A 25593-nucleotide genomic window follows, 5' to 3' on the forward strand; every position below is an offset into this window, starting at 1 on the left:
TGCGTCTGGCTTGGGTCTGGCTGCTGTGCTCAATCCTTCCCGCTGCTGCCCTTAAGGGTGAACCTGTTGTGCCCCTGTGGTGAGATGTTCTGCTCCTGGACTAGCTGGTTGGATCTATCCTCTACACTCTCCCCTGCAGGGATTGCAGCTGCAGGATTACAACTCAGGCGTGTATGCCAGGCCTGAGCTGTGCCTGGAGGGGGTAAGGTGAAGTAGGAGGAAGCGGAAGCTCTCTGCACACACTCATGGGACCTGGGCTAGGATTGGGTCTGGGGGCTCCGGGACGGGGCAAAAATTCCTACTCAGCGGGAGGCGTGGGGGAGGTACGGCGGAGTGGTGGGGGGCGGCCCGAGGGGGTGGAGAGGGTCTGGCCCACTCTGCGCCTGGGCTGGGTCTGGTCCCGCTGGCGCAGGGTAGCAAGAGGCTCTCTGCACACTCACCGGACCTGGGCTAGGACTGGGTCTGGGGGCTCCTGGAACTCGGCAGAAAATCCTACTCGGTGGGAGGCGTGGGGAGGTATGGCGGAGTGGTGGGGGGCGGCCCGAGGCGGTAGGAGAGGGTCCAGCCCACGCTGCGCCTGGGCTGGGACTGGTCCCACCAGCGCAGGGTAGCAGGAAGCTCTCCGCACACTCATCGGACCTGGGCTAGGACTCAGCTGCTGAATTTTAAGGCCACCATAAAACTGTGAAAGGGCATAAGGTTAGAGCATGTGAAGACACCATTAGGTTTTCTTTCTTACTGAGCTGTAGTTTTTCTTTATAACTGCTTCTCAAATAGTTGTGAATCTCTATTTCTGGAATCAGAAGAAGCTGATTTGACAATATTGTCAGAATTCTCAGGTTTTATGGAAAGCTTCCACGGAAACCCTTCTGGAAGGTGGATAAAGTTCTTGTGACCCCAGAACATATATTCAGGATTGGGTCACCAGTCAGGACTGGGATCAGGCTCCTCTAGAAGGAAGGTGCTGAGAGGACTAGAGAGTGTTTGGATCCTATTAGGCATGGGGGGTGTCAAGAGGCTGCCACTCTGACATGTGGTGAGTCCCACCCTGTCTGAAATGGTTCCAATCCTGGCTGTGACCATCCCCACACCACCATGAGAGTAGCTGAGGTTATGTGGTCTGGGAGCTGGAGATGGCAGTGGGTGGCAGCCACTTGTCAGCAGTCAGAGCTGGGCAAGTCTTCCCTCCTGAAGTGCTTCTGCACCAAGGAAATGCAAGCAACCACTTCGAGTGAGTGACCCTGTTGTGGGAAGGTGGATGGCCTTGCTGCTGGGAGCTTGCCCTTAGGAAAGGGGAAAAAAAGTCTTCCTAATTTTTAATCTCTTGCAGCTCAAAGTCTCAGCTCAAATCCTGGCACTTAATTGTTTTCTGATCTTTGTATGTGGAATGAATAAAATCTCAAGGGCCAGAAACAGTGTGCTTTTGCCTAAATCACAAATGGTTATTAGCAACAGGCACAAATTGGAGTTCATCAAATTCCCTACTTAGTCTATTTAACAGGCAAAGAAACTGGAGTTCATCAAATTCCCTACTTAGTCTATTTAATAGGCAAAGAAACTGTAGTACCTCTACTTGAAGTTGATGAAGAATTGAAAATGATAAGTATGAAGAATTTTTATTGACAGTACAACAGCATAAACATTTTCTTACAGATAGAAAAAGCATGCCACATAATTTCTCATACATACTTTTCTCTCAGTAATGGAAGACATATTTAGGAAAAGGATTGGGAAGAAATATAACAAAATACTCTTAGTGTCATCTCTTGAGTGGTGGGACTGTGAGTAATTTTCCCTGCTTCTTCATCTTTCCCTATTTAAGAGAATGTGGTGGTTCTCTTCAGCGGGCAAACATTATTCCTCTAATCAGCAAATTATAAAATGGGAAAATCTAAAATGTAGGAAATAAAGAGAAGAAGATCAAAGTTTAGGAGAAAATTTAATCAGAATCACATAGGTGGGGATTTTTCTGTTTCTTCTGCATTTCAGTCTGTTGATTTCTGGAAGGTTAGGTAACATTCAGAACTGAGTCACCAGTTGGAACTGGGATCAGGCTCCACTGGAAGGAAGGCACAGTAAGAACTAGAGTATCTGAGTCTTATTAGGCGGGGGGGGGTCACATGTGGTGGCCCAAGGTCACATACTGAGACACGGAGGAGAAACCACCAAGACTAAGTCTTCCCTACCCATTAATACAGTGTAATTTTTTTCTATCTTTATGAGATAGGGTTTTGCTCTGCAGCTCAGGCTGACCTTGAACTCACTTTGTAGCCCAAGTTGGCCTCAAACTCACACAAAACTCCTGCCTCAGCCTCCTGAACCCTGGGATTATAGGCTTGCATCACCATGAATACAAAGTAATTATGACCATAACACTTCTCCCAGCCATGCCAACCTCCTTTGCTGGTGATGTCTGACTCTGGCAGTTGGTGGGAATTCAGTGGCAGAGGCAGAAGTGCCTTCTCTGGCTATTGTCATTGTTGGTTTTTGGGGGTAGGTTATCTAGGGCAGTTCTGTGATTAGGCATTGATGGTCTTCCCATGGAGCTAGGGCCAAAGAGCTTACATCGGTAGGCTCTTTGTTGTGGTGACCTTGTTGGATTTACTCAAACATCATGACTCCTGGAAATCTATCCAACTTCTACCTCCCAACAAGCCTAGAAGCTGGTACCATATCCCAAGCCAGCTCATGTGAGGTCTGTGACCCTGGAGCCCCAGCTCAGGTAGTTCTATGCTATAGGATAAGGGATGGCTGTTGGTTGGTGATTGGTGCAATTCACACTTGACTGTCACCCAGGGAACCCCTGCATACCTCACTTTGAGAAATAGTCAGGAAGAGTATGGAGTAATCCAGAAAAGGTCATGGAATTTTGTAGAAGGACTTGTGGGTGGCTGGGAGTTGGCTCTGGAGAGAAGATGGCCCAGCAAGAATTCTAGGTGCTCAGGATCTAGCTCTGTATGATGGGTGTGATGACCCTCTCAAAGCTACAGCAAAGAGGATGTCTGGCGCCTACCCCTGCAGAGCTGAGAAAACCAAGGCTCATGAAGGCCAACTGACTTTTGCTCACAGCCATGTGGCTAGCATGAGCACCACATCCAGCCCACAGCCCAGCCACTGCATGATGCTCCCAAGGGTTAACTCCGACCTTTTAGGAAGAGATAGAATGATTTTGGTACCACAGACTGATGTGGCCTCTCTGGTGGCTCCTGATGGGGTAAGTAATGATTTGGAAACAAGTTGGGTTGGGAGAACAAGGAAGGGATTTGGTGTTGGCTGACAACTGAGGGCCTGCTGGGAGGTCACTAAATGATTAGCTGTGGCCTCTAAGAAAGAAGTTCAGCAGTAGCTAGGGGGCTGTTTAGCCTCCCTGGGCTGACTTCTTCTGATCTGGCACTGTCTCATCAGGGCTCAGGGACTTTTCCACCTTGTTCCATGTGGCCCCCACACCCACACCAGTTGCAAAAGAGGATCTTCAGGGAGGATGGGAGCTCCCAGGGCCAAATCAGATGCCCTTCTCAGGCTGGTCTCTCATTGGTTAGTAGTGTTGCTTCACTGTGGCCAACCTATGGTGGTAAGAAGGGATCTGCATAGCCCATCAGCGAGACCTCAGGCAGGGGCCACAGAAGCTGAGCCGAGCCTCATATTCCTGTGGCCGAGGTCTTGGCTAAGGACAGCCCAGAGCCTGTCTGTCCTGGCAGAGTGGCTGGTGGGCAGCCAGTTCGCTCTTTCCTGTATGCAAGGGGCCCTCTCTGGTTCATCTCTTCTGGCACAGGCTGGTCCCAGGGATTCGGCTGCTAACAAGGCAGATGCTCGAGGTCCCCCCTGCCATTCCCAGACAACTACTGAGTCATGGGGACTGCGGCCAGCCTCTGACTAGGAAGACTTCCTCCAGGAAGGAAGGGGGTGCTGAATAGGCCCTTCTCCACTACCCCTTCTAATGCACAGGGCCCAACACTCCTCACCCAAGGCTACTAAAGATCTATCTGAGGGCTGTTCTTACTCATCGCCTGAGACCTCCTCACCACTGTTATACCCTCTGCTGACCAGGTGTCTGGGTTAAGCCTTGAGAACAGTACCCCCCACATACACATACACTGTCCCCAGAGATATCCCTGTGCTTGTCAGTAGCGAAAGCTCTCTTGTGCTTGGCACAGTGCCCAACACAGCTCCCCAGTGCCTAGCATAGTGCTTGCCTCATATCAGTCATCATTATCACTATCAGTGATGCCGTTGTCATCACTGTCATTGTTTTTGTCATCACTGTCTTGAGCTATGGTGCCCACACCAGAGCCTGACACATAGCCTTTGTTATCATCAGACTGCCATCACTGTCACTATCTTTGGCTTCGTGGTGCCTTTGACAGTGCCTGACACATCATCAGTGTCACTAGCATCTTCATCATTGTAACTCTCTTGGGCTTCTCATTGTCATAGTGACTGACATCTAGTAGGTGCCTTGTAGTTGCCTGTTGAATGGACAACGAGGGAATGAACTGTGGTGTCCGTGTGTGCCAGGCCCTAGGGGTGCAGGGGTGAGAGGTACAACCATGCACCCTACTCTAGATGAGGCAGTCATTCACCTAAGAGTGACTGTGTGCCTATGGGCATCCTGAGCCACTGGCCTGATGTCAAGGGCTCTGCTTTCTGGACACCACCCCCACCTCCTCACAGCCTGGTTCCAAGGCCCGGCTGTATACCTGCTGCCCTCCTCAGGCCCCTTGTTTTATCATATATAGAACACCATGCAGCAAAGTGTCCAGGGGGCAAGTAGGTAGGTCTGGTTTTGAACTTGCCTTTTGCCATGTCATTACCTGAGCGATCCTGGCCTCAGTTTCCCTGTTTGTCATGTGGATGTGGTCATCATCCCTCCCAGTGAGACGAGCTTGCAGCTAATGTTTGTTACACAATGTGTGGGTTTCTAAAAATCATGTATGCATTTGTTTGGCTATCTTTTGTTGAGGCTCTACTGTGCAACAGATAATGGGATGCACATAGTAGTAACAGATGCCAGGATGGGCATTGTCTGAGCTCTCCTTTCAGGGCTCCCAATCCAGCCAGGGGTGGCCTGAGTGGATACCAGAGCACAGCTTCTCTGCCAGGGACTCCCCACACCATGTTCATCTCCTAGTGCCCAGCCAGGCCCATTAGCATATAGCCCTAGGAGCCCTTTGGAAATCCAAGTCCTCCACATCTTAAAAGAGGGTTCATGTCTCTTTACCTGAGGAGGGCAGAGCTGGGCTAATTGGCTACTTTAAGATCCATCTGCCTCTTGCCTCCGCCTCATGATCCCATCTCCTCATTAGCCAAGGGCAGAGGCTGCCAAGAGACACCAGAAGGAGCCTCACACATCCAGGCACCAGCAAACTCACTGGCCATGTCCTCGTTGTGGCCCTGGGGATCTGGAGACAAGCCAGAGCCTCATGCCTTGAGGTGTTCCTGCTGTGCAAGGGAGAAGTCCCAGCCCTTGGCTATGGACAGTCCAGTGAGAGAAGTGAGAGGACGTGGGATCAGAGGTGTGTGTGGAGCTGCCCCCCATGGCTGTGACTATGGCCTTCTGGGCTGAGGGCAGACCCCAGCACCCCTGGGTACTGTGCTTCCCTGTGGGATAGGGCAGGGCACTGTGGCTAGCCACAAATGTGGCTGGACCACAGCCTTTCTGTAAGGACCATGCAGCACCCCTGTGACTCCCTCCAGACAGTTCCCAGCTGAACCTGGCCAGTCTCAGGTTCTTCTCCCCTTCAACAGTCAGACTCTCTGTGTCCTCCCTGTGTCCTCTTCAACCAGTCCTCCAATGAACTGGCTCTCTCACCTGCTCTCCAAAGCCATTTGATTTTGGACACCACTGGCCTGGGGGAACTGGCCTTGACTCTACCCTTCAGGTCCATCCTACTAGGCTGGGGCAGCCTGCAGCCAGGGACAAGGGTTGAACATGAGGACTGCCCATGCCGAGGTGGTGCACAGCATGTGCGAAGGCCAGGGGCAGAAACCAGAGGAAACAGAAACTCTATGCCGCGACTCACTTATTTATATTTAGGAATGTTCTGCAAACCAAAAGGCAAAATCAAAGATTCCTCTCTTTAGGGTAGCCCGGTGCCCCAGCTGCATGTTTGTTATGTGTGTTTTTTCCAACATCATGTGAAGAGTAGTATGATTCACTGCATTTATAGCCTAAAGGACAGAACGGTTCGAGAATTAGCTCAGTGATTCTTATTTACTTGCTGTTTGGTTTTAATGGACCCAGTCTGGCTTGATCACCACATATGTCTACAGGCATCCAAGTGCCACAGAGCCCATTGCCTCAGTGCCGGAGGCAAGCCTAGGGGGAGGGGCTGCGTTTCTGAGCTGTCTCGATGGAAGACAGGGGCACAAGGTGCTGGGGCAGAGCTCCTGACGCCGCCCACATCCAGAACAGCCGGGCTAACGCAGGCTTCCTCTCAGCCTGGGTTTTTCCACTCTGCTTTGCAGATGTGGGGACACCTCAGGTTGCTGTTATGTAAGGGAAGGCTGGGACAGCCCGCACGCTGGCTGGGAGTGTGCCTGGAAGGGTGTGCCTGTGAGCCTGTGCGCCTGGGTGTGCGGGCAAGCAGGGGCATGTGTGCGTGGGCGTGGTGGTGTGTGTGCATGCTGGGGGTGTGTCTGTGTGTGTGTGCACGCCTGGGTTGTGCTGGTGAGTGTGTGCATGTGTGCAGGACTCTGTGTGTACACGTGCGTGTGTCTTTGTGCGTGTGCAGAGGCTCTCGCAGCCAGGTGCAGCACTACAAGCCTCCTTCCTCAGCTACCAAGGCCTCTCCACCATCACAGCATTAACCTGGCAGAGGAGTGTTTCTCTCACCTGTGAAGTGGATGTGGCTGGCTCATCCTAATAAGCCCCACGACAGAGAAGAGCCACAAAAGAGCTTTGGGACCTGCCCACGTTTGCATCAAGTGTGGATTCTTCTCAGGGTTTTGTTGACTGGCAAGATAAACAAGAATAGGTGACAACAATCTGTCCCTATTTGTTCTTGGGGCTCAGTCTCCATGCTGGTTATTAATTAATTAATGGTACTGGGAATGAAAATCAGGGCTTTTGTCCTGACCTGTATATTGATCTCTTTTTTAAAATATATATATATATATTAATAAAGCCAATAGTTATTTTACTTATAGGAGCTTTAAAAATAAGATACAAAATGTAAAGTTCTAGTTTGGAAGCTTTGAAACTTCACAAGATTTCCTGCCAATGCCTGAGCAAGGCAGCCATTCCTGGCCTTACCAGAGACACACATGTGCGTTCGAGAGACCCATCTGCTGAGTGCAGCACCTGGAATTAGCAGTATTGAGAGCAAGAGCGGTTTAAAAACATTTTGTTTTGAGAGTTAGGGAGGATAGCTCAGTGGTCTAAGCATCTTCCTGGTAAGCACAAGGTCCTGAGTTCGATTCCCCATACCTTATGCCATGCTGGCCCCAGAACCTTGGGTGTGCTGTGCTGACACCAGCCACCGAAACTGGGTATGGTAGCACATGCCTGTAATCACAGTGCTGGGGAGGCTGAGACAGGAGGATCACTCTGAGTCTGAACTACATAGCAAGACCCTGTATGCAAAACAAACAAACAAACAAACAAACAATTTTGTTTTGCAATGGGATCTCGTTTTGAGATAGTATCTTGCTAAGTGCCTAAGTTGCCCAGGCTGGGCTCCAGCTTGATCTTTCTGCCTCAGCTTCCCAGAGTGCTGGGATTACAGGTGCACACAGTGAGTAGGCACTTGCTGGGAGCCAGATGTGCAGCCAGATGCTGTTGGCTCATGCAGGAGACCTTTGGCCACCGTTACTACACAGCAGCAGAGCTCAGCTCACACAGCCTCTCAGGACCCTGGGCACTGTGTGGTGGCATCTCCTTATCTATCCTCCCTAGCTTCTGAATCCTTGCCACCCTGGGAGAGAAAAAGGAAGAGCATATAGTTCATGAAGCAGGCTTTAGTGGCCTTGTTGGGCATCCTACTGGCTGGTACTGAGTCACTCAGCCATGTCCACTGCAAGGGGCAATGTGACTCACTGCAGGCATAGCAGCAGGCAGGTGCTCATGTGGCTGATGCTGGTGGTCTTTGCTGGGAGCCACCTGCCACCAGTTCCTTGCTTAACCAGTACTCCACTGTGGGGGAAGCCCAGGACATCTGCTGCCATCCACCTCTGGAGGGTATCACCCTTGCTGCAGACGTAGCATGAGCTCAGTTGTAGAGGCCACCACCCGGCCTGGTAGCATCCCTGTAGGCCACACATTCTCATAGTCGGGGTCAGCCCTGCCTCTAATGCACACTTGTCCTGCAGTAAGTTCTGGGTGCTTCCAGATCTGAGGACACCAAGTTTTGAGGGGCAACTCTTCATGTATGACAAATGCAGCTCTCCTTACCTTTGCCTTGGCCACCACTGCACAGAGATGCTCAGGCTTTGCTCTTGGTGGCCCAGGGGGAATGTCACTCTGGTCTCTCCTGCTCCTTCCACTAAGGAATTTGAATGGCACTTATTTCACAAAAGGGAATTGAAACCTGGTGTCAGCCCCCCAGGGGCACACAGCAGAGGTCCTGTGTACCTGGTGGTCCTTGGGGAACTGGAAGTGAGAACAGGAGGCACTTTGGGGCCATGGCCCTCTTTCCTGGGTTGGTTGGTCTGTGGATCCCTGTGCTCCTGGCTGTCCCAAAGCCACAGTTCTTCTCTTTGTGAATTTCTTGCCTCCGAGGTGAATCAGCCTGAAAAGAGGACAATGAAAACAAACCATAAGTTTAAAAATTTTTGACTTGGCTCAACTTCTTTAAAATAGAATATACATCAACCATTAGTGAGTGGGTATTTCATCCTGGCTTGATTTTAAATCTTATTCTACAACAGATTTTTTCAAAACTCAGCTACATTTTGCATCGTTTTTCCTATGTACTTTAGATCTTTAGATTTTTCATATTCTTTTCGTTTTCTTCTTTCTTTCTCTTCTTTTTTTTAAGTTAGGACTCATGGTGGAGAGGGGAGGAGAGACAGAGACAGGAAAAAATGGAGAATTCTGGGAAGGAAGGAGACCAGCAGGTGGATTGAGGACTGCAGTGAGTTTCTGAACCACGTGGAACATATGGACTCTACCTGCAGGGTGTAGGTGCCTGAGAGCAGAGATTTAGGACACCAGTCTGTCTTGGTGGGCTTCCAGAGGGTCCATTCTCTGCCCAAGGCTACAGAGACCTCCTCACCTGTGCTAGGAAGTGGACCCAGCGTGCCCACCAAGAAGTCCTCTGCTTGCAGTGTATGAGTTATGGAATGTAAACTATCTCAGTCCTGTTGGCGGCACTGTATGCCCTCAGTAAACAGTGGTCATTAGCATGATCATTGTTATGTTTTGTCTATGTCAAAATGCCACTGACTGATAGAAGGTTGAGAGGAAACGTACCATGTGACATTTTGGCTCAGCTATGTGGAAGACAATGACTTTCCCCTGGGATTCCAGTTCTGGGCATTGGCCCAGGAGAAAGACCGGGCAGGTGGGGCCCCCGGACAGCACCTGTGTCTGCAGATGCCCAAGAGCCCGCCAGAGGGCGCCCTTATACCTTAGGTTACATTGGGGCCCCGGAGCACACGGGGAGGATTGTCATTGTCCCGGCAGCCCAGGCTGCTTGCTCTTAACAGTGGCTAAGAATCTTTTCCAACAGCAAATGGGTGCGGGGGTGGGCAGCCTCCAGCTTCTTCCTGCAACGTGCTCATGGGCGGCTGTGTTGGGAGGGGGTCCTGGTGTCGCAGGGTCGGGACAGACCCACACCCTGGCTGGCAGGCACCTCCTTCACATCTGACAGGGGCGCCAAGGCACCTGGGTATGCATAGGAGAGTGGACAGGTTCTCTCCCTGGAAGAGACACACTTGTAAGGGCGCTCCAGGGAGGGGTCTTTGCCCAGTGACAGCACAGGAAAGGAGAAGAGAGGTGGGTGGACAACGGCCTGTGTTTTGCAAGCTTGCATGCTAAAACAGGTCTACTTCTGTTTTAAAGACATAAAATGAAACTAAAAGTGAATTGAAGTTCTTTCTAGAAAACAATAATTTAAAAAAGCATACTATGAAATGACTCTTTCACTAAATAAAACAAAAAATCTGCTAGAGAATATGGATGTTTTGGATGGGCACAGAGGCCGAGAGAACTGTGGCCTGTCAGGGCGGCAGGATCACCTGAGCTCAGCAAAGCCTTAGTATTTCCTTCTGTGAAATGGGCTCATAGGTACTGTGGGAAGGTGGCTTCCCAGGTGATGAAGCTCTGGGCTCCGTACAGGGTGCCACAGACCTCAGCCCAGACAGGGCAGGTCCTTTTCTTGCTTTCTTTGCCATTTGTCAATGGAGTGACCTGCTGGCTCTCCAGTCACAGGGACAGAGGAAGGCAAATGAGGTGAGGAGGAAAGGTTCGGTGGGTGAGGAGCCCTGGAAGTTTGCAAATTCTTTTTCTTTTTCCCTGTGTCTGGTGTGGTTATGAGCTACCCACAGCACCCTGAGCCATGATTCAGAATGTTTAATTAGGTGCTACTTAGCTCTTATATTAGGAAATAGAACCACCTGGATCCACAGTCCTGGCTGCTGGGCTGAGGAAGGAGCAACTGCTCCTCGACAGAACCTAGCTGTGGTTGGCTTCTGTCTGCCGCGGAAGCGATCACCCCTGGCTCAGTGGGCTGTAAGGCTCAGGGCTGTGTGAGCACCAAGGGCTTTTGTTGGCAGCAGTGTTGCTTACTGTTATAGATTCATGCTATGGCACTGGGCATGCATGCCTCGCTGGATGCTGATGGGCTGCAAGCCACGCAATGGCTGGAATCAAAATACACACCGGGAGGTCAGACTGGAACATTTGTGTGTAAGGCTGATTCAGAGGCAGGGGTAGAATAGCCTTGTTGCCATTGGGATCAGGGACATGTTGTTCTATACTTAGGGTTTTTCTCATGATGATGAAATTATTGTAGCTGCTCTAGACCTCATACTCACGCATCTTTCTAAAATACCTTTGTTCTGGCAAAAACTTCATTGGTTGGAGGACCCAGTCAGAGTCCACGAGAAACACTATTCACTTCTTGCACTTGCAGGTAAGCTAAGGGCCATGGGGGTCCAAATGCCAGTGTGGCCATGTCCTCTGTGTTGGGCAGTCTGTCCATGCACAGCTGTGGGGTAGAGGAGACAGCTGCCACCATCTCTCTGATGGCACCAGAGAGGTCGTAGAGTACCTGCCAGAGGAGAGCGAAAGAGGAAGTTGGGGAAAGGAGTCGCTAAGGTGGCAGCCAGGGCTCGGATCCCCTTGGGCTGGCATGGTGGGCCATTTAGAGCATCTGTCACATTATCAAAGCTTTGCAGACTCTCATACACTATGCAAATCTTGGTTGGTCACTTACAGCCAGGAGTCGATGGGCCTAGATTGCCAGGGGTCTGAAGGGATCCATAGACAGCTCTTGAACACTGAAGCATGAGGAGTGAGACTGATTTCTGCTGCTCCCTGCCCAGCTTGTCTTATTTAGTGTTTTCCAGAGGGAGAGCCTGCTAGACATTCACGCAATCCCTATGTGAAGACTGCTCAGGGTGCGGACAGGCTGGAGGCACCTCCTACCTGGGGGTGCTCTTGCTTCCAGGAGATTTTGCAGGAGATGGGAAGGAGAGGGATCTTGTCAGGTACCTTGTCTGGATCTTGGGCAGACCCAACAGACATGAGAGTTGTATTACTCTGGGGAAAGGAAGGACGTCTTTATTTTGTTTGGTGAGCTGGTTGTGACAGAGGGATGCAGCTTGTTCTCTGCGTAGCCTGTCTTAGCAACGGGTCAGAGAGCCCCACTAAGCACCTTCGAGGCCCCATGACCACAGGCTAGTGGGAATCCTTTGCGCTGTGAGGCATCCATCTAAGTACTCAGGGCCTCCTCTGTGCTGGTCCCTGGAACTCACAGAGTGGTGCTGGGTCTCACCGTTGCCCTTCTGGAGCTCAGAGTGTACAGCAGCTGTCTGGACCACAGTAATCTGCTGCCCTGTGGGCTGGAGGAGCTTTGATCTGGGTAGTGGTGCTTCCCATGGATTTAGCTTTCTACCTTCTCTTGGGGTTGGAAGGAGGTGCAGAAAAAGCCAGCTGGGAAGACTCCAGCTGGCTGGGAAAGGGCAGGCTGGGTGTTAGGCCCACCACACCCAAGCATTGCTGGCTGAGGACCCCAGGAAGCACTTGGGAGCTGTGAGGGCAGCATCCTCATGTCTAAATGCAGCCTGGGGGAGGGGTTCAGCTCCCATGGGCCTTGGAGCCCAGCTGCAGTTCCGAGCTGCAGGTGAGGGTGCTGGTGAACTGGAGATCAGCTGAGATGTGGAGGGTTCTCATTTCTCCCTGCCTCGTTCCGTGTGCGTTCTGTTTCTATTGTGAGTAGGCATGGTAAGTGGTCTCAGCTTCTTCTCTTAGCTGGGATTGTTCCACGAATCAGTGGCTGGGTTAATAAATAGGTATTTATACATCCATCCTCAAAGTGCAGGTAGGACTGAAGGAAAGAAATGAGGGAGGAGGGACATGTGGTGTCCAGCACCAGTGCAGAGGCATTGTATGCCTGCAGACCAGCTCCTGGGAGCTGTAATGAGTTGGTCTGTGTTGTGAGTTAGTTGGACCAATGAGAAGAGGCAACAGGGACGGCTGCTATAGCTCATACATGAGGGTAGAGCACACGGTAGTCGAGAAAGCAGAGGGGTCCCTTGTATAGCCTTCTTTATTCTGGAAGGCTTGAAAGTTCTGCAATTCTTCTCTCACTTCAGAGGGAGTGATTCTGTTCCCAGATCACTGGGCTGCTAAGAAATTTATTAATGTGGCAGGCCCTTGAGCTTGGTGGTGTTTCTCTCCCATGCACGTGTCTCTCTGCTCTCTCATGCACGTGTCCCCCAAGGCATACTATCAGGTGATGGACAAGTTAAATGGCCCAAAAGATGTGAAGGTGATCAAGCGCTTCCTTTCTTCAGTGCCCCAGAGCAGGCATAGACTGTCACCCTAGATGGGACGTAGAGTGCAGGGGCACTGCCTTCCAGGTCTCATGAAGGCAACTCTTTCTGTTCTTCTTTGCTTATGGGGTGGGAGTGGTGCTGGGAGACAGGGGAGACTGGCATCTGGTGTTTAGTTTTTGACCCAGAAAATGCTGTGTTGATTTTGTTCCAGTAAATATATCCCATCCGGAACTGTTAGCGTGACAGCATATTAAGTTTCTAACATCTACTGCTATTCTCCAACATCCATCTGGCTTTTGAATCTGCTCTGCAGGTGAGCTATGTGGAAAGGCAGTGGGCTCCCACCTGCGTGTTTTATATTTACCTACTTGTTTATCAGGATGTGCGCCAGTATTTCCAGACGACCTAAGCTTCCGTCTGGAGCTCTCCCCCAGGCAGAGCATTCTTTTTAGTAATCATGCCATGCAAGTCTGCTGATGGTGCATTCTCCTATTTGTTGACGTGCCTTTATTTTCTCCATTGTTCTTGGAGGTTATTTTCTTTGGATGTACAATTCTGGGCTGACAGTGTTGCCTTTTAACTCTTCAAAGAAGGATTTCCACTGTCCTCCAGCTCCATTGGTTGTGCTCGGGAGTCAGTAGTGTTCTCCTTCTCCCTGTGTGTGCATACATTGCTGTCCTTCTGGCTGCTTTCTAGGAAGTCATTCTTTGGCCCTAAGCAATTTGACTCTAATGAGCGGTTTTTTTTTTTCTTTCTGTTTTTATCCTGTTTGGGGTTCAGTGAGCTTCTTGAAGCTATATGTTTGTCTTTGGCCAAATCTGGTTAATTTTTATCTATTACATCTTCAGGGTATTTTCTGCCCCTGTCTCACTCTTTCTTTTCTTTTTGGGCTACCTTTCGAGATTATTCCCAGGTCCCTAAGGGTTTGTGCATTTGGTTTTTCTCAGTCTTTAGTCCTCTTTGCCCTGGCTGCAAATTTGCATCATGTCATTTTTGACTATAAAGCATGTATAGGTCTGAGGGAAGACTCAACTCTGCTGGGGTGGTGGTCCTGGGGGCCAGAGATGCTGAATATAAAGCCCCCTCGAGGCCAGTGTGCAATACCCTTGAGAGTGTGGCCTGGTAGGGCTAAGTCATGGCACATTCTTGTACCATGGAAGAGACGGACACATTGAGCCTTATGTGACCAGGCTTCAGCAGAGGAGGGTACTATGGTAGGACAGAAGACTCGGATATGGTAGGTCCCTGCCATGTCCTGGTCTCAGCAGATGTGCCCAGCAACCTCCCAGGAAACACTGTCGTCTCACGGGCCAGAGAAAGAAACACTGGTTGTCAGAAGTCTTCTGGACTAAAGGCCAGGAAGCTAAATAAATCAGTGACGTGAGTGTGTGATGCGAGATAACAAACAGAACCTTTTTGAGAGGGCAAGAAGATTAGGACTGTCCTCCAAATGCTCAGTCCAAGCATCATTCACCACACATTGAGATTTTTCCAGACAACATTCCTCCTAGAACTTGAACCAGTGTCTACTGGGGACTGTGTTCTCCTTGTGACAGCCTGTCCTAGCCCTCACTTCACCTCTGGCCAGCTAGGAGACCCAGAAAACAACTTTACCTTTGTACTCCATCATCCTTATTCTGAGTGTGTGCAAATGGGGGGGCAACTGTGAATGACTGGTGGTGGGGAGGAGAGACAGATGTGAAGTTGTGTTAGGAGCTGCAGAGTTCCCCCACACACTAGGTCTTCAAGGGCTGTGTGTTTCCTCTTTTTTTTTTTTTTTTTTTAATAAGGCTACATCCACACAGTGGTGCAAGCTTATGTCCTCCTGCACTAGAGGAATGTTACCTCTTAGGTATTTTTTAGGTATAGGAGATAGCAGTGAATAAAACATTAAAACACTTGTCCTTCTGGTATTTGTGCCTCATTCCCACTCTGCCGTTGTCTCCCTCAAGGCTGAGTCTTAGTTTTAGCCTCTTTCTTGGCAGCTAAAATGTCTGGGCTCAAATCCCAAGTCTGAAGAAGTCATTACCCTACTATTAAGTTGCTAACTCAGTTTTCCTGTCAGCAGCGTTGGGGTGATTACGCTTATTTTATAGGGTTATTAGGCAGTTAAACTGAGTGACGTGTATTCAAGAGGAGTTGGCATAGTGCCTGGTGCATAGCAGTCACCCTGCATATTCACTCTTGTGTGGATCTGTGGTGGACTTACTTAATTTTCTCCCTTGGGCTTCATTCTATTGCAGTTTTCTTAGGTGGAAATAGATGGTTTTCTTTTAAAAACTGCATATTGCTCTAACAGCACTGAAAAGCTCCTGATGTCAAAGCACAAGTGACATTTTCTTGTTGAGTCTCCTTTCCTTTCTAGGTGACAGGACAGGCTGCGCATCTTTTATCCAAAATGTTGGGTGGCAGAAGTGCTTGGCATTTTGGACTCCTACCCCTCAGCTTTTGGGAGACTTGCAAATACATAATGATATATCTCAGGGTTGGGACCCAAATCTAAACATGGAATTTATTTGTGTGTCCTGTTTACCTTGTACACTTTGCCCCAAGGTAATTTCGTATGATATTTTAAGTAATTTTGCATAGGAAAGAAGTTTTACTGTGTGGGTTTTTGGCTTGTGGCTCATGCTAGCAGTGGAAATGCTCTGGATGTTGGAGCCTTTTGGAGTTTGGATTCAGAATGCTCATTCTTTGTTCCACCTTTTTTTTTTTTTTTTTTTGGTACCAGTGATTGAACTCAGGACCTTGTGCTTGCCAGGCAAGCACTTATTCCACTGAGCTATCTCCCCGGCCCTCTTTCACTCTTTAACACAATGCTTTACAAAACAAAACAGAACCCAAACCCTGGTTCTCTTTGGTTCTTCTCTGTGCCCAACGGATATAGGCGTCCCCTAACCTCCCACCCAGAGTGTCAGTCACAGCCGTGCACACCGCAGGCTCCAGGAAGCACTCTTGACGGTTGTCCCGTTGTTGTCTCCCTCCTGCAGGTTACGGGCACGCGGCACCAGGCACCGACGCAGGCAAGGCCTTCTGCATGTTCTACGCGGTGCTAGGCATCCCCCTGACGCTGGTCATGTTCCAGAGCCTGGGCGAGCGCATGAACACCTTCGTCCGCTACCTGCTGAAGCGCATCAAGAAATGCTGCGGCATGCGCAACACCGAGGTGTCCATGGAGAACATGGTTACAGTGGGCTTCTTCTCCTGCATGGGCACGCTATGCATCGGGGCAGCCGCCTTCTCCCAGTGCGAGGAGTGGAGCTTCTTCCACGCCTACTACTACTGCTTTATCACGCTGACCACCATCGGCTTCGGGGACTACGTGGCCCTGCAGAGCAAGGGGGCCCTGCAGAGGAAGCCCTTCTACGTGGCCTTCAGCTTCATGTACATCCTCGTGGGGCTGACGGTCATCGGCGCCTTCCTCAACCTGGTGGTCCTGCGCTTCCTGACCATGAACAGCGACGAAGAGCGGGTGGAAGGCGAGGAGGGCGCGGCGCTCCCCGGAAACCCAAGCAGCGTGGTCACCCACGTCTCGCAGGAGGTGCGTCAGGTGCGCCCGCGGTACCGGGGCGAGGGCGGCGATCTGCAGTCCGTGTGCTCCTGCGCCTGCTACCGCTCGCAGCCGCAGAACTTCGGTGCCACGCTTGCCCCGCAGCCGCTGCACTCCATCTCGTGCAGAGTTGAGGAGATCTCGCCGAGTACCCTGAAGAATAGCCTCCTCCCGTCCCCCATCAGCTCCGTCTCGCCTGGCCTGCACAGCTTCGGCGACAACCACAGGCTGATGCGGCGTCGGAAGTCCGTCTAAGTGTGGGGAGGGAATTGAGCGGAAGAGTCATTTGTCATGTGGCTGTAAGTTTCATTGGCCCAACTCGTCTCCCTCTCCTTATTTATTTATTGTTACTATCTTTTGTTATTTTTTTTTTTTCTTTACAGTCATCGCCATTACTTTCTCTCCTCCGCCCTCTCTCAGTTTCATTTCTTTCCTCACCTTTCCAGCCAGGCAGAGAAGCCCAAGGGGAAGCTAGAGGCCTATCCTCTGAAACTCGCATCTGGGCATGAAGCATGGATTTCTTCCGTCCTCCCGAGCAAAGGATGCCTTACATTTTCCCCTGCCCCTCCCTTTCTCTGGGGTGGCTTTCCTAGGACAGGAGTGAGACCAGACCTCCGAGGCAGAGCTGAGAGGATACCCACCCCGAAGCTGCTCACCAGGCTGAGCCCCTTCGGCACTGCCCCTGGCGGTGTGTCCACTTAACTCTCTTTTCCTCCCCAAGGACTGGGTGGCCGTGTGTCCATGTGTGTAGTGTGAGTGCGTGTGCTTCTGTGTGCGGGTGTCTCGTGTGACAGGACGAACGTGTCAGGAGTTCACTTTCTTTCTCCTGCACACCAAGAGTTTTTGTTAATGGCCTGCTTGGGCTACTTCCACCTCACACAGCGGGAAAACCCGTGAGGGTTTTCTTGCCAAATTAAGCATGTTCCATAGGCAGGCTCCACCCCCGTTGGGTCCTGAGCACAGTTCTAAAAACGCTAAGTTCTAAATTATGCTAACGTTTTTTCCAGCGGGTGGGTGCCACCAGGAGACATTGATGACTTTAGCTTGCCAGTTTAAAAAATTGAGAAAGCGTGCACTTTGTAAACTGGTGTGCTTCATCGACACAAGAAAGCAAATGGAACAATCAAGAGCCACTCATATTAATTTAAGACATTTTTAATTTGAATCATCTCTAGCTCCAACAATTTGCCGTGCCACTGGAATTGTCAGGAGAAACTGGCAAATGGTTGGAACCACAGCTTATCTATTTTATTATTTCTTTCCTATTGAGGATAAAGACGATGATTTTGTGCAGCATCTACTATGTGAATAAGAATTATAGTTTTGGAATGCTTGGATGAGAATGGGTATTAGTATGCGGATGTGGTTTCCTAATCAAAAGTGACAGGGCATTCCTTGTTTTAAAAAAGTATACATATATATATATATATTTCAAGAAAGATTGTCTTTAACTGCATTTGATTTGTAAATAGGGGAAGTTCATGTTGGTCTCAGGAAGAGTTTAGAGGCTGTATCTTGGCCTACTGGGAATTTGTCAATCTCAGGGGATGCTTTTGTCTAGATAGCAGAGAAATTCCTCCCTGCTCTCAATAGGGGTGACCCCAAAGAGAAGACTTGCTAACCTCTTAGGGGATAGTTTAGGCTAAAGAATATGGCACATTGTAGACCCTTACACTGGCAGGAATAAGGGACAGTTTGACCTCCACATTCACTGAGGGGACTTTAATTTTCTCTCATCATCATTCCTGCCATTTCTAAAAGTCACCCATTCACTCATCCCCCACTTCCCTTTTGTACACCGGAAGTTCCTGCTCCTGGACCGAATGGGCTTTGGCTGCACTACGCAGAAGGAGCACGTTTACTGGCCTCCGGGACTTCCTAAAGGAGACAGCACCCAAATGCCACCTGTCCCAAGTGTGTGGGCCATTGGGCTGAAACAAGGAGCATTCAAGACTCCTCTGGAAAGGCTATGCATGCACTTTAATGCTACACCCTGTGTTGAAATGTCCCCTTCGTCTAGGACACAGGACCTTCGGAAAGAGTCTGTGAACCTTAGACTCTCTTGGCCAAAGTTGACAGTTATCTTCAAGGTTTTTATCAGTTCACTGGTTTTCCAGATCTCACTTTACGGAGCACCCAACTGAGGGCTCTAAAATATGTCCAGAGGATAGAAGCAGTTGCTCTTGTTGAAATTTTTCCTCTCTGAAGAGAGTGCTGGCTGTAGGAGGTCAATCATAGGTATGAACATATGAATGCACATCTGCAGAGTACTTTATGCTTTGGAGGAGGTTGCTTCAAATACCTGTAGGAGTTCTCTGGAAAACCTTTGTAAGATTTGCCCTCAAATGGGGTGTGTGTGTGTGTGTAATAATCTTTGATTTGCATATGGCACTGAAAGAATGAAGAATCTGCTCAATATTACAGAGCTGATCCTTGGCAGAAATGAGACCATAGTCTCAGTTTCAACCCCTGAAGGGTCCACACTGCTGACTCCTGCACACCGATGCCCCGACTTAGCCCTCCTACCAGGGAATGTGTTTCTGTGTCTCCACAGGGGTACACCCTAGGCCCTTTGAGTCAGTCAGAGTAACACTGGCTCCACCCTCCCTTCAGAGATGGCTTCTGACTAAAATATCTGTGGAAGGTGGTCATGCAGTGACCATTCTGCTTGAATGCTTCATATAACAGGGAGAGCCTCTCTTCCCAGGGAAACATAGAAAACATTCTCTATGTTTTCACACAGTTGACTCCCTTTGTTGCAACAAAGTAAGATGAACACTTTCTTTCTCCTCTGGTGATAACAATTTAAGTCATGGAGGCAATTTACACCTTATCTTGGTTCTGTGTCCCTCTGGTGTCTTCTGCTTTTTGCTGCTGGTTCAGCCCTCTGAAAGATGAGCCCAAGCCTTATTTTCCAAGATCAGTCTTGAAGTGTGTAGGGCATGGTTTCCTTCTCCATGGAGTGGACTTTTCTCTCTTATGGTCTGTGTATTTCTCCTTGCAGGATCTGGCTAATGAGTCCCCTGAACACACCTAGTAAATGCTCTTAGGGTGATAGCAGGGGCAACTGAGATAGTGGCTCTTGATTTGGTAGGAGGGGCCATCCTTGATGGAGCACCAGAATCTGTGGTTGATAGAGGGCACCTCCAAGCCAATGAAGCTCAGCCCACATTATCCTGTGGACTTCCCTTGTCTTGATGGGAGGAGACCAAGGTTCAGAGAGGTGAACACTGTATGAGGTCACGTGGCCAGAATTTGGGTCTTCACACTTGTTACTCTTTCTACTGTTGTCCTGGCTGCTTTTGTCGTTGTTGTTGTGCGCAGCCTTCCAAAGTTCCCTGTTGCTGGACTTTTTCGTGTTTTTGACCTCTCTTCTTCCCTCACACACTTGGTACTTTCCTTTGACCAGGTGAACTTGTAGTCTTTCTCCAGTTAACCATGCCCATCCAGCCAGGGCAATGAAAGCACACAGGTTGTGTGATTGACTGGGCTTCAGCTTCCATCAGTGCAAGCTCAGCAAGAGTTGCATTCTATCAGAAACACAGGAGGTTGCCTCATCTTCCAGAAGTCAACATGCCTTGTATATACTTAATGAGATTTCTGACTCTCACTTGAACTCTTTTCCACTAAGAGACCTCCATCTTTGCTCCATCAAAGACAGGAAGAAGGTGGGGAATGGTGTTGATTATCCTAGAGCCCTAGGCTCATCACTTTATAGAGAGCATCCCATCTCGATCCTCACAGCATCAGACCAGGCAGAAGGTGCTGTCTTAACTGTCAGCTTGTTAGGCATTTTATTTAGGAGTGAACCAATCTCTCTGGGTTCTGTGATTCCTGGATCATCCCAGAGCTGGAACGAGCTCTTCTCTTTCCACTTGCACCTCTCTGTCATGGAACAAAGACAGCAGCCTCTATTCCCAGCAAACTCTTAGAGCTCTAAATTTGATCACTGTCTCTGTGGGGCTGTTGTGTTCCCAATGTACACTACTGGTTGAGATGGTGGCCTGTGATCAGGCATGAGCGTAGCAGATCATTTGCTACATAGGAGTCCCCTGCATCTCTCCTCTTTGTAGGGGAGGAAGCAAATGGGCAGATTGCTACCTGGAATGGCTTCCCTGGGAGGTGCTCATTAAAAGCCCACCCTGACAAAAGGGGAGCAGGATTCACTTCAGCTCACCTGTTCACTCTCTGCGCAAGAGACCACCTGATGATAAACATCAGGAATGTAACTAAGAAACCACCACTAAGTTTCAGCAGATCATTTTTCTCTGCCTCATCCAGATCTGAAAGCCCAAGGGATCCGTTTCCCAGCACAAGTACTTGCAGCTGGAAAGTGGAGAGAACTCTGCTGTGTGTGTGCATTGGGTAGAAGTGGAAGGTGAGACAGGCAAAAACAATCATTGATCTCCAAGGCTTCTAGCCTCTTTTCCTCCATATTCTTTTTATAATGAACCCTAACAGATGCCCTGGGAGGGTGTCCATAGAGGTGTAAGATCTTAGATGTATGCCAAAATGTGTCCTCCAATGGGCATCACAGTCACTGTCATCTGTGAGTGCGGTTCAGTTCTTAAAGTGGTGTGATGTGGGGCTCACTCTTGTAAACTGGTTTTTCTCTGCAGAGACACGGTCTTTGTGGGATCCTGGTAGCATCTTAGGCAACGAAAGAGTGGTAGCATGTTGTGTCTTGCATTGCTGGGCTCTTGGAAGTCATTTCACTCCCAGAGCCCTGGTAGCTTTTGGCTTAACACAGTGGGAGAGCACAGGTGGGAACTGTGGGCACTAAGCCCTGGAGGAGCTTGGCCCACAAAGGCATTTGGCCTGGGTATCCTGATCACTGGGCATCTGTGAAGGTTGAGCCCCCAGAAGGAGAGCCTAAACACTGTCATTTGGCAGGAGACTGGGAGCTGGGAAGATGAAGAGACACAAACCACGGCAGAAAGCAATGGTCACCCCATGAGCCAAGGCCCAGTGCTCTTGGAATTCTCTAGAGCACTGAGCGTTATCCACTTTATGTGGTTGTTCCACAGTCACACCCCGACAGAGGCTGCTGCTCCAGGAACACAAAAGGCTACAATCAGGATCTCCCTGCCAAGTTTGTTTTGAAAATCCCTGAGTTACAGAAAGTTTGAAGGAATAGTATGATGAGCCAATCCTTACTCCCAGACCCACTAGCCTCAACACGTCACCCTCTTTCCTTTCCCACTCCCCTCAACCCTCACTCAGAGACATTTGGAGGAAAAAGTGTCATGTCTACAACTTTTAGGTGGTTCAGCCAAAGAAAACATTGTATATCTCTCATGAACAAGTGCATTTTCCTACATAGTGCCATTGTCACACCTAAGAAATTTAGTACCATATATTATCTAATATAATCTATACGCAAAGATCCCAAGTTTCCCCTGAAATATCCTGCAGAGCTTTTTGTGAATCTAAGATGCCATCCACAAATATGTCCCAGACCTGCTTGTCTTGTTGTCCCAGCTCCCCCCAATTGAGGGCATCTCTCTCTCACTGTTTTTGTCTCTTGATGTTGATATTTTTGAAGAGTCCAGGTCCTTAGTCTCGTAGAATGCCCTGCTTTTGTCTGCTTGTTCCCTCAGGTTGAGGAACTGTTGGCAAGAAAATACTGTAGTTGCCTTTGTGTAGCTCTGATTTATGCACTTGATGTCCGTCTCTCCGGGGACCTCTGTGGTTACTGCTTTCGTTGTGAATAAATAAGTCGTATTAAATGTTGTTTTCCTCTGTTAGGGGAACTAACTACAGCTTCAAGAGAGGCGTCTGCAGATGCTGGGTCTCACAGCCGAAGCCCAAGCAGGCTGGATTTCTGGCCTGTCCCTGGGACCTCTTCTGTGTGGGGCGAGCATCAGCACAGTGGCCCCAAACACGTGTGGGGATGGCCCAGCCACACATAGACAGGAAGCACAGACCAATGCTTGTGAGGGTCCCTGAAAGCCATTCAGGCTGCCTGGGTCCCTACTTGCTCCAAGAGTGACAATGTGTACCATGCCCTTGTCCTCATTCATTACCCCCAAGATGTGGTCTATGATGCTACCGCTGCTGGCCACTGAGCATTGCAGGTGTGAATTGTCTTTGGCATGTTTGCCCTGGTAAGCTCTAGGGCACAACACATTCTGTGATGGTCTCTTGAAGCACATCAGCTGTGGCTGTCACCTTGCCTTTGCACCAGGAAACTGTCCAGACAGGTTCCACTGCCACTCAGCAGGGTTTCCCTGCCACTTGGCAGTGCCCAGCTGGAGAGGAAGTGTTTTGCTGCTCCTTTCAAAGTCTCTCCTGGTCCATGGCCCCTGCTGGGCTAGTCTTGTCCTCCCCTTGACTCCCCCAGTGCTTGTGTCCATCATGGATCGACATACTGGGAAGCAAACTTTCCCAGTCCCTAGCTTTGGGAGCAGTAAGTGTTGGGCAGGGGATGGGGGTGATCCTGGACAGGAAAGAGGCAACTAGTTTTCCTGCATCTCCACTGCCAGCATGATGGCATGACTGCACATGACTAAGTGAAAATATAGTGAGGTTCAGTGCAAGTCTCCAGAAACCACTCCAGACCCACGTGATGTGAACCTGTCACTGGCTGTTCACATGCACATGCCTGATGGCCATGTATGAAATAGGCTGGGTGTCTTCCACAAGTAGGTACCTCCTGCAAAGTGGTGGCCAATACATCTTCACCCTAGATAAGTGTGTTTGGGACACTGTGCTCTGAAGAAGATGGCCCTGTAGCGGGAAGGTCCCAAGGCAGTTGGGTCAAGTCAGTGCCATTGTCTTGTGGCAGTACACCTGGTGGAGGCCAAGCAGTTGTGGGGATGTGCGGCATGAGTGACGCAAGTCCTGCCTCTCTGTAGCCCTTCTCATTCTGCTGTCCCTTCTGGAGAGGTAGGCATTGATGGTTGTTTGTCCTCATGGAACAAGGGGAGAGTTGCCCAGCCTGGCATCTTAAATGCCTGGCACCTCACTGTACCATCACAGATGGGTGATGTCTTGTTACACTAAGCTTTGGTTTCCCCACCTTGGGCTTGGATGTTTTAAATACTCCCTCTGCCCAGGGTGCCTAGAACTAGCTCTGATGGCACATCTTGGATACCTGCTGCCTACCAGACACTCTTCTAGTGCCCCCTTTGTTTCCTGGAGAAGTGTGGCTCCTCTACCCACAGGGGCCATTTGGCTCAACTCACCTTTGCTTTGCTGGGGTCACAGCACTTGGGGACTTGCAGACCCCCACATGATACAGTGCCACACAAGTGAAGCCTGCACCACTGCTGCACATGTGCTCTGCTTGCTGGGGTCAGGGGCGGCAAGGTCACTCCACTTGGGAAATGGGCTGGTGTGGGAAGGTGGCAAAGTGGGACCTCCAAACCAAGGGTCCTGACTGCAAGCACATGGTGAGGGTGGGGGTGGAAGGAAGGGGTGCTGGGGCTGGCTCTCTCTGGTTGCCCCAAGAGGAGGTCATAAGGGCCTGACTCAGGAGGGAGAGGGGTGGCACCTCCGGGTAAACTGAGTTGGGGAAGGGGTTCATGATGGGGAGAGGATTTCTGCTGGGGAGGTTTTGGAGAGGAGAAACCTTCTGGCCAACCAGAGGGTGTTTCCTGTATCTGCTAGTTCCTCTACCTGGTTCAAAAGCCCAGTACTGTGCTAAGTACCATGGATAAAACTGAGGTATGAACCATGTTCTGACTAGGCCTTTGATCACTATTATTAACCATGCAGACCTTTGTCCTCAGGCGTCTCTTCTCCATATCAACGGACCTCAGAGAGCACATGGAGTCCGACGGTAGTGAGTTCTCTGGCACGACGGTCAGGCTGGCAGGCCCATGCTGGGGCAGGCCTTCCGGAAGGATGAAGGGCTTCCACGAGACCCCTCCAGCCTACACTTGTGAACCTGGGGAGGTGACCCCTTCCTGGGAGGTAGATCTCAGAAGAACCTGGAGGACGGCGGTGCTCAAACCTGTGAACGGGCCCATCTCACCGAGCCTTCCTTTTCCATCTGTGAAGGAAGGACCTGGAGGGGTGGGATTGCTATAGGAGGAGGGGGTGGAACTCATTTTTTAGATACTGGTGTGAACAAGCTTCTGGGAGGTGGGGCTTGGAATCTTCCTCCAGTGTCTTCCTGGTTTTGTCTGAAAGCAAGTGTGGGACAAACAAACCTATGGGAATCTGGGTGTGGTTGACCTTCTGGTCACCTGCTTCCTTTGACATGGTGACAGCTATTGCAGGGCAAAGGGCCACTTGAGAGTACAGAGGAGGGGAAATTGAGGATAGGAGAGAGGAAGTGTTCAAGGGGCTAGGACTCTTATTTTGGAAGTTTTTAGCCTTCATAGTTTCCCATTCAATTTTTGGGTCCTCACTCTGGTCTTGGGTTTCTATCCAGGTTGCTGGGAGACCTCAGTCATCCAGAGTGTGGTTGACTTTAAGGAGGCCTTATAACATCAGCCATAAGCCTTGGGCTCTAAAAGCAGAAGCTGTATGGCAGCAAGTGATGGGGTTACTGGGCATCTCTGCTGGCTTCCCCTTATGCTGCATGTGTGACCAGATCATGTGGCCGGGGCTAATCACTTCTTGATCTCTTCTACAAAAGATGCTATGGCCAGGTAGGAAGCAGATGTCTCCAAGACAGGTATTAGTGGATAAATGAGATCAGTGTCAGTGTATACCATACTCTTGGTTGGCATTTTGGTGGACAGGGCTGGGGACTGGGGGCCTAAGGCTGAGTCCTCCCAGCAGGAAGCTGGGCTCCTAAGCTGGGGCTAACTTGTCTGCCTGGAATTTCCCAGATGGAGCTGCCTTATAGACTTCTCTCAGGAAGGAATCACGTCTCTGGTTCAGCTCCTTGAACTCCTCTGTTTAGGAATCCCCTGCTCAGGTGCACTCTAGCAATCAGCGTTAGCCAGATAACTGGACAATGGAGTGAGGGGAAATGTTAACCTTCTTTCACCTAGGAAGATGGCACAGCTCCTAAATGTGAGCTATAGAGGCATAGGGATGGCTGGTGCACACAATGGTTCCACACTTCTTTACAGCACAGCTGCGTGTCAGCTACGGGCAGGGAGGCCACGGTGAGGCTGGGTGGTCACTGGCCACATGCCTTCAAGATC

General features: G+C 50.0%; 1 protein-coding gene across 1 annotated transcript in view; it reads left to right on the forward strand.

Moving 5' to 3' along the window:
• The window catches only part of Kcnk9 (potassium two pore domain channel subfamily K member 9), a 65655-nt gene extending 48649 nt beyond the window's left edge, over positions 1 to 17006 (forward strand). The window contains exons 2-3 of the mRNA XM_004638933.2: positions 15930 to 16788; positions 16936 to 17006. Coding sequence (XP_004638990.1) covers positions 15930 to 16744 — 815 coding nt within the window. The 3' untranslated portion in view covers positions 16745 to 16788; positions 16936 to 17006. The remainder of the gene's footprint in view (positions 1 to 15929; positions 16789 to 16935) is intronic.
• Positions 17007 to 25593: the final 8587 nt, after the last annotated feature.

The sequence above is a fragment of the Octodon degus genome, unplaced genomic scaffold, assembly GCF_000260255.1.
Source record: "Octodon degus isolate 3935 unplaced genomic scaffold, OctDeg1.0 scaffold00104, whole genome shotgun sequence".
Taxonomy (NCBI): domain Eukaryota; kingdom Metazoa; phylum Chordata; class Mammalia; order Rodentia; family Octodontidae; genus Octodon; species Octodon degus.